The following is a 12175-nucleotide window of genomic DNA, read 5'->3' on the forward strand; positions in this document are numbered from 1 at the left end:
ATAATAATGATTTTAACCCATAATTGACGGGTAGCATTCATAGAGGTCGGGGCCTCGCTGCCGGGGGCTTATATCGTCGCCCTAGCATGCGCGACCACTCATGCCAAATACCAGCATCCCATGCCGTTTCTTCGTAATACTACGAAGATATGTTGTATTTTCAATTTTCATTATTTTTTACAGTCTCTACTTGCCAAACTTCCTGATAAATCGAGACTGAAGGGTATTTTTGTTGTTATATAGACTCCATAGTTGATCATTATTCGGTCTATAGTCCGAATAAAATAAGCAGTGTGTGGCATCATGGAGTTGAAATTGTCGGTTTGTTGCATTTTGTTTGTTTGTTGCATGGTAAAAATGAGAAAGTGTTAAAACCGACTTAATCACACTTTCACTGGCAAAAAAATATTCTTTTGCCATGATTGTAACAAAAGAAAACTGCCCCCAGCAGATGGTCCCGCCATGCCATGGCATGTGCGTACATGCCACCCATCGGCAATGGGTTAAAAGATTACCATAGTCATAGTAAAGATCGAGAATACTACAGCCCCAAGTATATATGTATATATATAATAAGGATTTTAAAAGATTACCAATAATCATGGTGAAGATTAAGAAAACTACAGCCCCAAACACCCTCATTGCAGGGGGCTTTGCAGGAGGGACAAGGCATTCAGGGGCCAGTGTCTCCACGTCACATCACCTATTACATTAGCATTCCTCTCTATACCCTAAAGGAGAGAGCAACGCAGGTAGGGAAAATTTATCTGTTTGTGTGTGTGGCTGTGTGGAGGTGTGCGCATGTACGTGTGTATGTTTGGCATTCAGATTTTTATGTTGTTTGTTTCGGAATTCTTGTTATTATTTTTTTCATTTAGTAATTATTTCTCTTCAGTATAAGGTGATTTTTCAACATTTTTTTTTTCCATATTTTTAGTACTAGATTGTTTTTTATATCTACTCTTTGTCTTTGCTTTGTAAAACCTTATTTTTATTTCATCAAAACTTTGCTTATATGTATTATATGTAAAACTGTTTTTAAGTGCCATTTTTATTGAGTTAAATATCCTGCGATGTTATCAAAGTAATAGCAGTCATAATAATATTAAAGTTATTTTTCATTACCATGATTATTGCTGTATGTTTATTATTTTTAGCTTTATTATTTTTATCATTATGTTATAATTACTATTAAGTGTGTTTTACCTGTTTTAAATGTGCCTGTTTGTATTGGGTAAATTTTTTGGCCATAGTTTATCCGTAGTCCATTTCTCAAGAATGAATTCAAAATACATGTAGAGACATACAGAGCCACAGCATGATTTCAAACCAGTCACACAAATACACAAACGTTCAAATTGTGCCTGTTTCAAATGGATGAATTTCTGGACCAAACTTCATATAGCCCCAGTTCTAGAGATCATAAATAGACGTAGACACACACACACACACACACACACACACACACCAAAATGTAGCATTGTGTAACAAATACAAAGGCAATGCAGATTTTCAAGATTTGTCTATTCAGGTTTTTAAAGTAATTGACAATACATCTGCCCCCCCCACACACACACACACAGAAAAAAACAGACAAGCAGACAGGCTGTAACTTACTGGTTAGTATTATTACTATTATCATCATCATCATCATCATCATCATTATCATTTTCATTATTTACTACTATTGCTATAGATATAATTAGTACTATTATTGTATTGTCATTCTTATTCTTGCTATTACTATTATTCTCACCATCTCAGATTAACAATATGAACTTCATGCCCCCTCTTCCTCCTCCTCCTTCCTCAGGTGATTTGGTCACACCTGCGAGACCCCAAAGACGCCTACAAGCTGGACATCCCTGCAGTGCTCATGAGTGGCATTGCTGAGTGGGCTGCCTGAGGGATCTGACTCTGCTTTCTGTTGTGCTTTGGGTGCGCAGAAAGATATTCAGGAGGCTGTTGAAAGTCGTTGGTGAGTTGGTTCAGGACTCGTACAGTTTTGGTTTAGGGATTGAATGCTGTTTTCTTCCAGTTCTTTACTCAGTTTTTTATTTCTTCTTTGATTATTACTCATATCATTATTAAGTTGTTATTATCATCATCATCATCTTCATCATTATTAATATTATTATTATTGTTAATATTATTATTTAAAAAATTTAAATTATTATTAAAAATATATAATAATTGCTGATCATTTGTATGTCCAAAATCAATATTAATTTAACACTATTATGCTCTACCTATCCCTTTTTTCATCTGAAAGTAGAGAAGGAGATAACATACAAGAACCGAAATGGCTGGAACAGAGAGGCTGGAGAACGTCAACCCCCACATCTTTGCTAAGGCTGGGGAGAGGCTAGCGAGCCCAACCGACTGGGACGATAGTGTGTACGATCCATTTGATTCCCGTGAGATCTTTGACTTAATCAGGAATATTCGTGACCCGGAGCATCCCCTGACCCTGGAGGAACTCAATGTGGTAAGTGTTTGTAAGTTATTAGGATACTGATGTTATTGTTATTATGCTTTGTACAGATATTGCTGTTGCCATTACTGTTACAATTATCAATACAGGACCTACCTGTCTATTAAACATTATAAGATTCTCTCCCCCAATATTCTCCATTTTTACTACTATACTTTTATCCATCATTTCCTTCTCATCCGAAAGGTAGAGGAGAGTCAATGTGAAGTAAGTGATGTGGAGAACTTCGTGATGGTACACTTCACACCCACAATCCCTCACTGCAGTATGGCTTCTCTCATTGGCCTCAGCATACGACTCAAACTTCTCCATGCATTGCCTGCAAGGTATTGATTTAAGACCCTTGATTTCTTTGTCTTCTTATTTCTGATGATGGTATGGCTTTCTTTCTTTCTTTCTTTCTTTCTTTTTTTTCCCCTCCTAGCTTAATGGTTTCTGTGTTGTTTTCTCAAAGTATTTACTTGTTTTTTTATCCTGGGTGCATAAGTAACATAGTTATATTTATACCTTTAGGACAGTGAGTAGGTTAACAGTGTATACGATTTCATATCTACATAAGCAATATTAGTTTCAGAAAAAAAGCTTGCTTCATTCCTAGACTGGCCATATCTTGGGCATATCCCCTATTAGTATTTTCTAGTTTTTTCATCTTTTTTGTTTCATTAATATATTACAATATATTTCAGGTATGGTATTCTCATAACTCATAGTACTTTGTAGTCTACTTCTTTGAGAATACTGTTTGACCTGTATCTGATCATAAAATCAGTTTTGGTTTGTAATTTAAGAGTTTGCTTACTTCACATAGATATTTTTTAACCAGTGAACTTTTATCATATCTTCCATTCAAAGGTTTAAAGTAGATGTCCGCATTTCACCGGGAACCCACGCATCAGAACATGCCATCAACAAGCAGCTCAACGACAAGGAGCGTGTGGCTGCAGCTTTGGAAAACTCGCACCTCCTGGAAGTCATCAACAAGTGTTTGAATCCACGTTGACAAATGTACCGTTGATTGTTACTCTGAGAAGGAAATTGAGGAAGGGCGGTATTGATACAGAAAGCCTATAATACTCTTTTTTCTTGTGTTTTAATGTGATTTGTTTTAGATTATGAATTATTGTAATGTTAAGAAATGAGCTGATTTCATTGGAGGCAAGTGGAGTGAAGATAGGAGTTTCAGTTGAAGTTTCTGTAAAAGGAAATTTGCTTAGCTTCATCTGCTTCCTCTTTTATCATCTTTTCTTCCTTCCCCTTCACCCTTTATACCATCTTGCTCTCCTGTAATCTTCTTTTTATAAGTTCTCAGTATAAAAGGTAATTTTGAATTTCGTGATGTGACAATGTTGTAGCCCCTTTGTGTGTCTAATCAAATGTATTTATTTTTGGTTTTTCCTCTTTGTGTTACATCTGTTTTGGGATTTCTGTTTAACTTTGAAGAAAAATAGTGAAGTAAATTATTAACCATTTCCAGTTTTATGATTCTTTAAAGCTAGAAAAAATAAATCTTTAATTGATCTGAATTCATTCCATGTAAATAATGGTGTTTATCTTATATTCATTACCAAATGATGACAAAAAAGGAAAATGCTGAAAACAGATAGAAAAGGAAATTCAAGAAATTAAATTCTAGCAACAAGGCTAACTATTTTGATTTTGTTTTGGTTTATTTTAGTCAGTGAAGTTAAACTGATTAATGCACAGATGACCTGCAAATGCACTGAAAGGTATTGAATTTCTCTGCTGTATATACATTTAGTAATTTATATATTCATGTGCATATCTTTGTATGTTCTTTATGTACTCAGTGGAATAATAGAACTTACCAGAACTGCCATCAGTAAAAAACAATTTTGTGAAATGTTTTTATATTTGAAGTATTAAGTGTTCTGTATTATAATGCTAGAGAAGATCATGAACTAAACATACCTATGCATACTGTATTAGATATATTATAAAGTCTGTACTATGTCCGTAGTGTATATTGCTGGCCAAAACTCCATTCATATGTTTTGAAATCTGGCATAAGTTTGTTTTTTTTTTTTCCCACAAATTTGCCATCATGAAAGTAATGCAATATAAATACATCATGTAAAACTTCACTTTTAAAACCATCCCTTTCAGAAAGGGGGACTCATCCTACTGTATCTTTACATAAAAGGAAGCATTTAATCAAATAATTATTTGGAATATAATTTAAGTTTACATTTAATTATAGTTTCACTTAAAATATAAGTTGGAGTTTAAATAACTCAAAACCAGAGAATTTTTACCAGCACATTATACACTAGGTATATATTATACTAACAGGTAATGCAGTACATACAATACATTCATAACTACATTTTATATTACAGCGATATACATATATAATAATTACATTTAACTTTCTACAGCTGTCTTCTATGTAGTATACTATATGAATAGTATTCATACTTTATTTTAATAATACTATACATTGTTATAAATCACTCATATATTCTGTTCTTTACTAATGCCATGTGGATTAAGCTATACTACTGCTATACATTCTGTACTAAACAAATACCAAAACTACACATACTATGCATATTTTTTCATGAACTAAAGAGGAAATATTAATGCAATATAAAACCTTCATTAAGGAAACAGTATATACTACTACACTTTTTTCCATGTGTGTGTTGCTGTAGAGGCAGTTACATATGGCAGATCTGTGAATTTCTTTTTAGACATGTTTTGATGCTGGTTGTATTAGTTAGGAGTTTTGATGTTTGATATTAAAGATGAGGAAAGATTTGAGCTTACATATTGAAGAAACTTAATAAAAATTAGAATGGTTGAAAACATACACATGCTTACCATAAACACAAATACATTTACATATAGTTTTACATTTACAAATACATGTATGAAGCAGATGTTCATTATTACCATTTCTAGAAAAGACAGGTAAATTTACTCTCATATGGTTCTTTTAGGTACCATGAAGATATATGCCATAATAGCATAATTATCACTTCAAAGTGTTATATAATGTAGTGTAATATTTATATATATACATAGACTATAAAAAGACTATTTTTGGAGCATGGAAGGAAGTCTTTCAATATGCTTGTCAAAATCTTCAATTTCAATTTTGTAAATTCAGAAATATTTTAAAGTGTTACCTCCCATGTTCCATTAAATTATTTTTCTCAGTATTTTGTGTTTCTTTGTCCTGTAGCCCCATAAGTGATACATGACCTATCAATTTAACTTATTTGTAGAGTGGACAAACTTTGAAACTACTTACAAACCTTCCCTCTAATGGGAAGTCATGTAACAGTAAATACAGAACATCTTTTTGAGGGTAGAGAACGAATGTGTAATGAGAAAGAGAATGAACTTCCAAACCATTAAGTCAAGTTAAAAAAGATCAAGATATCAACTGCAGAGTGAAAGAATCTTGTGATCAACCAAAACAAAGGTCTTGCCAGAGAATTGATTTCTTTAAGGATAAGAAACAGACAACACAGTTCTTGAGTTTTAATAAGAAGCTTATATATTCATAAATCACAGATACAAGACTTTTATACACTACTCCATATGGGTGTTGATTTACACACAAAATATATATAAAAGAAGGTATGACTCAGGAACTCACACGTACAACACAACCTTAAGATATTTCTAACCAAAGATACAGAAAATGAGAAAAAAATCTTAGGATTACCTTATGATATAGTTCATATCCTGTACCAATACCACAGCCAATAGATTATAAATATATTTGTTAACCCTACCTTTCTTTATCACCAAATATCATTTTGGGCAACATCCAATATATACATCTTATTTACGTTGTAAAAATGAACTTTTTTCCATTTTCTTTACTCTAACATTAACCCTTAATCTATATTATTGTCACAGAAACATTTGATATTCTCTGTAAATATGCCATGAGCAACTGCATAAAAACAAATAACCGAAGGAGGTTACACATCACATTGGTAATTTTCAATAACTAATCTATAATGAACAATTACACGGATATGTTTTTTTATAGGAAAATAGATAATAATATATATATATATATACACAGATATGAATGAAATAAAAAAATATATATAACTAAAAATCTGGCATATTTCAAAAAGTATCAATATTACTATCAGATAATATCACTTTTGACTAAATATGCTAAACATAAGAGCAAAATAAAATCAATAGAAATAATGACAATACTACCCATAACATCACAAAACTAAAGCGACAGAAAAACTCAACCCTTCTGACATCTATATCAATCTTATGCTGACAAAACTATACTCATGAGAATTCCCAGTAACTACAATTTATAATTACAACAAATTTTTTAATTGTTGTTCTTACATCTGCTTGCCTATATGTAGTTTGTAGGTGGGGATGAAACAGTGCAGAAAATTGATGGTTACGGGCCACTACTGCTCTTAAACCAAATTACAAAACAGATTACAAAATGTTAATTAATGATATTCAAACAACTGATTATCTGATAAATGAAAAATCAACACAAGATATTTTCATAAATTAACAGGCATCAAACATACAAAACATGCGCATACTGAAAATAAAAAGTAAAATAATTTTGGCCACAAAACCTTAAGCTCTTTCAGTAGAATAAAAGTCTACTTATTCCGTATCATACAGTTACAAAATATGATTTTGTCAGACATTCTTGAATTCCTCTCAGCCTGGCTGCACAGCCGGACAAGGGAAACGATCAGACATTCTTGACTATGCCAGACATATTCGTAATAAATATCACTTGCAAATTGAGGAATAGGAGGTTGAGGTGAAATGAGAAAAGGTGTGTAAGGATTTTAGATTTGATAAAAATACTTTACTCTGCAATGCAGGTTCAAATATTTCTTTTACCTTTTGACAATTAATACACTATGGTTTAAATGTTCATTTTCTTTTTGACTTTCTAAGATCCTGAAGTAACACCCCAATATTTGATTTTTTATTTTTATATATTACTACTTTCTGCAAATAATGTTTAGTGAGAAACCTCTTACTCTTAGACATTAAAGTTTCCCTTTGTTTATGTTATCGCCATGACATTAGGTGACTGCCATACACATCATCATAATTTTAATAATACAAACCATCAGAAAAGAGATTTCCTCTTAAAACAAAGCAAAACCATCAAAAGATTACCATGCCATGATTTTAGGGTAAACCCAGCATTAAGTGGATAATCTTATGCCTGTACAACACATAAAGGTAATTGTATAATTAGGAAAAAAACCCCAAAAAATACCAGGTAACAAAAATATAATTAAGAAACCATGAGTACCACTAAAAAAAGTACCAGCTGTGCTATTCAGTGAGTGAGTGAGGGTGGGGTGGTTTTGGGGTGGTGTGTGTGTGGTGTGTGTGGGGGGGTGTGTGGTGGGTGGGGTGTGGGGGTGTGGGGTGTGTGTGTGTGGGGTGGGTGGGGTGTGTGTGTGTGTGTGTGTGTGGGGGTGGTGGTGGTGTGGGGTGTGTGTGTGGGGTGTTTATATTATGTACATATAGTACATACATATACATATTATACACATAAAAAATAATAACAATATATTTTTTATAAAAAATAATTAAAATATATAAATATATATATAATAATAAAATTATTAAAATATAAAATATATAAAAAATTTAAAAAATACATATATAAAGAAAAATAAAAAAAATAAATATAAAGATATAATAAAAAGATATAAAAATTAATAAGGAAAAATAATTAATATAAATAATTAAAAAACAAAATAGATTAATACATATAAAATAATAAATAAAAAATATATATAATATATATATTATATTAAAATAATATTTAATATTAATATTAAAGTTTTTTATAATTTCATATATACAACATATATATATATATATATATATATATATTATTATATATATATATATAGATATAGATATATATATGTAAAATAATTTATATATATATTTTAATTTATATATATATATAATTATATATAATACATATAATAGATTTAATACATATATATATATAATATATAAGATATAATATATAGATATATATATATATAATATAATATATTTTATATAAATATATATATATTATATATATTTATATATTATTATTAGATATATATATATATATATATATAGATATAATATAGATATAATATAGATATAAGATAGATATAATATAAATTTAATATCGATATAATATAGATTATATTATAGATATATATATATAATATATATATATATATATATATATATATATATATATATGCATTTCCTTTTGAATTGTCAGGAGCTAATAAATGGGAATAAAAAAAGGAAAAAGAAACAAAAGAAATCATTATCACAAATCCAAATAATAAAAAATAGTAACCTATGATAATAAAAACTATAAAAAAAAAAAAATTATACTCTATTCTAATAAGCAAAAGAAATGACTTCATGAACCAATTCTCATGTGGTGACTAGTCTGCAAGTCAAAAATCTGTTTTAGAGTTGCATGGAAAAAGAAAGACAGGAGTAAGAGAAAGAAAATAACATTACCATTATTTTTCAAAAATAATAATAAATAAATGAAAAAATAATAATAATATTCAAATAAGTATTTTGCTTAATAGTATGACTCAACATCTTAATGTACAGTACGTTATATATTCAATGTTATAGAATGACTGAAGTATCCTTGTACATTCTACTACACGATGACTGTTTCAAGCAGAGCCACTAAGAGGGAAGCTGGGCCCAGGGCAACGTGAATGCTGGCCCACTGATTAAACCAAAAATCCTTCAATTTAATGATGAAACGTTATGACATGGTTCATCATAATAGAACTTGTTACAAGAGTTCTTTTCTAAATGTTGCAAGTGCAAAAAACACAACAATAAACAACAGAAAAGAAAATTTTATCCTTGGGCCCTGAAGCTGCTGCCCTACCAACTCTCCTCTCTCAGTGACCCTGTCTTTGATGCTAGAGATCTCTGTGAAGTATCCTTTTGTAAAACATACTTTATAATAAATTAACAACTGTAGTATTAATACAAATAAAAGTAATAATGCTGGCATGAATAATAACAATTATACCAAAACGAAAACAAAAAAATGCATCTATTCTTGTAACTCTTTAAGCTCACAGTAGATCACTCAACTCACTGAAAAAAACAAGTATTCAGCATTCTCTTGCAATGCTGCAAATGCAAGCAACAACCCAGCTGCAATCTTGCAGAGCCCTTTTCTACTGCCTAAGCTTAAACAGAGCTCATTTTGACTAATCTTATGAGTTATGAATAAGAATGAATAATTCTATATTGAAAGATGTGAAATTACCATAATGATGTAACATTGAAATTTCCATATGACGCAATAAACCAATTCTCATTCATATCTCTTTTTTATATGCCCTAAGCTTAATAATCATTCTTTTTCTATAGCTTTTGTGTAAGAAGACCATAAATAGATGTTTGTCTGTAGAGCTTATGTTCTCAAACACAGAGTGTTGGAGGGGGGGAGGGAAAGGGAAAGGAAGAGAGGAAGGAAGGAAGGAAGGAAGGAAGGAAGGAAGGAAGGAAGGAAGGAAGGAAGGAAGGAAGGAAGGAAGGAAAGAAAGGAAGAAAGAAAGAAAGAAAGAAAGAAAGAAAGAAAGAAAGAAAGAAAGAAAGAAGGGAAAAAGAAAAAAAGGAAAGAAAGGTGGGAATGGGGAAAGGTATAGACTGACAAAGGAGAGAAAGAAGCACAGAAAATGGAAGTAACAGAGACATAAAAAGGAAAGTGAGGATAAAAAAAGGCTCAAAAGAAGAAAAAATGAGTGGATAATAACATAAACAGATGGATCAGAAGCTCTACAAATAAATAAAGAAAGACAAGAGTTAAAAAGAAAAAGGAATAAAAAATAATAATAATAAAGAAAGAAAGCATGAAAAAACACACAAGCGAAAGTGCAAGCTATTTTGTACAGTACAAAAAGAAACAAAATTCTATTGTACTTCAAGAGTATAAAACACAATAAATAATGCTAAAATTACCATGACATTCAAGGAATCAGAAATAACAAAAAATATATGAGAAAATTATCTGGAACACTGATCTTTTCAATTTCATTACCAATTTGTTAAACAGAAGATGAAATGGAAATACTTATTTTACATTTGTTCATCTTTGAGCTACATTAAGCCTTTGGTTGTGATTAAAATGCTGATTCAAGAAGCCAAAAGGTGATTCATTTTAACATGTACATATAAATATACATATCATATATTTGTGTGTGTGTGTGTGTGTGTGTGTGTGTGTGTGTGTGTGTGTGTGTGGTGTGTGTGTGTGTGTGTGTGTGTGTGTGTGTGTGTGTGTGTGTGTGTGTGTGTGTGTGTGTGTGTGTGTGTGTGTGTGTGTGTGTGTGTGTGTGTGTGTGTGTGTGTGTGTGTGTGTGTGTGTGTGTGTGTGTGTGTGTGTGTGTGTGTTTTTTCTTAACAATCAAAGGACAAAATATGACAATCATTTGTTTTTAAAAAATGAAATCATCTATATCATACAAATCCACAGAGCTAAAAATTAAGCAAAAATAACTTTGAATTATAGAAGACAATAGGAAGTAAATTTGAATATAAGAATCCTACCCCATGTGCACAAATAATAATAAAAATGATATTAATAATAAAAAATTATTATTAATAATAATAAAAATAATAATAATAATAAAAAAATCAACATAAGAACCATTATCCAAATATATCCTGCATCCCAGACATTAAGAAATAACAACGTGAAGCCGAGACCAGAGAAAAAGCTTGTATGCAGCAAATCCACTTTCCAGAAAAATCTACATCTATTTCTTAGAACTGGATGGAGTCTCTTATCAGCAAGCTTGACTGAAATGTCTATCCTACTGATAACCATATGTGAGTACACTTAGGTTCCAAATGACGGTGAAACATGTAATAAAGTAAACTGTTAGCGAGCATTTTCACTACAGAGTTTTTTCACATTTTCTTAAGGTGTGGTATTGTGTTGTGAGAAGACTGCTATGCATCACCGAAAACAGCCAGAAAGAGCTCATAGAAATGGATTGTTTTGTGACCTAATTTTTTTCAATTCTTTATAGAAACTCTTGCAATGTGTTCCCTTCACCTCCCATTTCGACAGCAAACTCTCAGTGGGTTGCACAGATTTGCACATCCATTGGCTAAATTTGGGTAGGGCCCATCAGTGATGTTGTCACAGTATGACAGCTTTTCTGGCTGTAAGGAAGGGCAGGTTTCTGTGAATATCTCCAGGCCTTTTCCGGTAAGCTGAAAGCATCCGCTAACATCTAAATGTGAAATGTCCACTACTATACCACTGTCCAGCAGTGCTAACAGCCCCTCATCCGTCACTCTCCAGCACCCTGAGAGGTTCAAGCTAGTAAGCTGTATCTTTCTCACACCATTATCAAATTCCTCATATCTTGGGTCATAGAAACTCTGCTGCATAAAATTACAGGTATTCACACTTCTTGTTTCATACTCTGGTCTTCTGCAGGAAAAGTTTCCCTGCAAACCTGGGGGTGAGCTGTAGTTTCCCATGTAACAGCAAATCTCTTCAATGTCTTGCTCATTTGCTCTTAGACCAGCACTGGATATGCCATTTCTCTGGACATTTTCCTGGGGGAAAGGCATAGGGTTCTTCTTTCGAGCTTTCTTCTGAGTATTGTCCTG

General features: G+C 31.6%; 2 protein-coding genes across 3 annotated transcripts in view; one reads left to right on the forward strand and one right to left on the reverse strand.

The window, feature by feature from the left end:
* The first annotated feature begins 1833 nt into the window (after nucleotides 1-1833).
* On the forward strand, nucleotides 1834-5676 carry LOC119591900 (cytosolic iron-sulfur assembly component 2B-like). Of its 2 annotated transcripts, none has more exons than XM_037940654.1 (4): nucleotides 1834-1978; nucleotides 2273-2488; nucleotides 2681-2820; nucleotides 3347-5676. In XM_037940654.1, the coding sequence occupies exons 2-4, from the start codon at nucleotides 2303-2305 to the stop codon at nucleotides 3492-3494; spliced, it is 474 nt and encodes a 157-aa protein (XP_037796582.1). In that variant the 5' UTR covers nucleotides 1834-1978; nucleotides 2273-2302; the 3' UTR covers nucleotides 3495-5676. The 2 variants fall into 2 exon arrangements, with proteins under 2 accessions (XP_037796582.1, XP_037796589.1); XM_037940661.1 differs by having other exon boundaries at nucleotides 1836-1978; nucleotides 2276-2488.
* A 5151-nt stretch (nucleotides 5677-10827) lies between these two features.
* Nucleotides 10828-12175, reverse strand: part of LOC119585250 (F-box/LRR-repeat protein 5-like) — a 10865-nt gene continuing 9517 nt past the window's right edge. Inside the window, exon 8 of the mRNA XM_037933913.1 lies at nucleotides 10828-12172. Coding sequence (XP_037789841.1) covers nucleotides 11606-12172 — 567 coding nt within the window. The 3' untranslated portion in view covers nucleotides 10828-11605. The remainder of the gene's footprint in view (nucleotides 12173-12175) is intronic.

Source organism: Penaeus monodon, chromosome 3 (genome assembly GCF_015228065.2).
Source record: "Penaeus monodon isolate SGIC_2016 chromosome 3, NSTDA_Pmon_1, whole genome shotgun sequence".
Classification (NCBI taxonomy): Eukaryota; Metazoa; Arthropoda; class Malacostraca; order Decapoda; family Penaeidae; genus Penaeus; species Penaeus monodon.

Excerpts from the sequence above, each read along its gene's own strand:
- LOC119591900 (XM_037940654.1), top strand. The coding sequence starts at position 2,303 with ATGGCTGGAACAGAGAGGCTGGAGAACGTCAACCCCCACATCTTTGCT. Across the intron at positions 2,489-2,680 it reads CCCTGGAGGAACTCAATGTG|GTAGAGGAGAGTCAATGTGA; the intron begins GTAAGTGTTTGT and ends CTCATCCGAAAG. Across the intron at positions 2,821-3,346 it reads CTCCATGCATTGCCTGCAAG|GTTTAAAGTAGATGTCCGCA; the intron begins GTATTGATTTAA and ends TTCCATTCAAAG.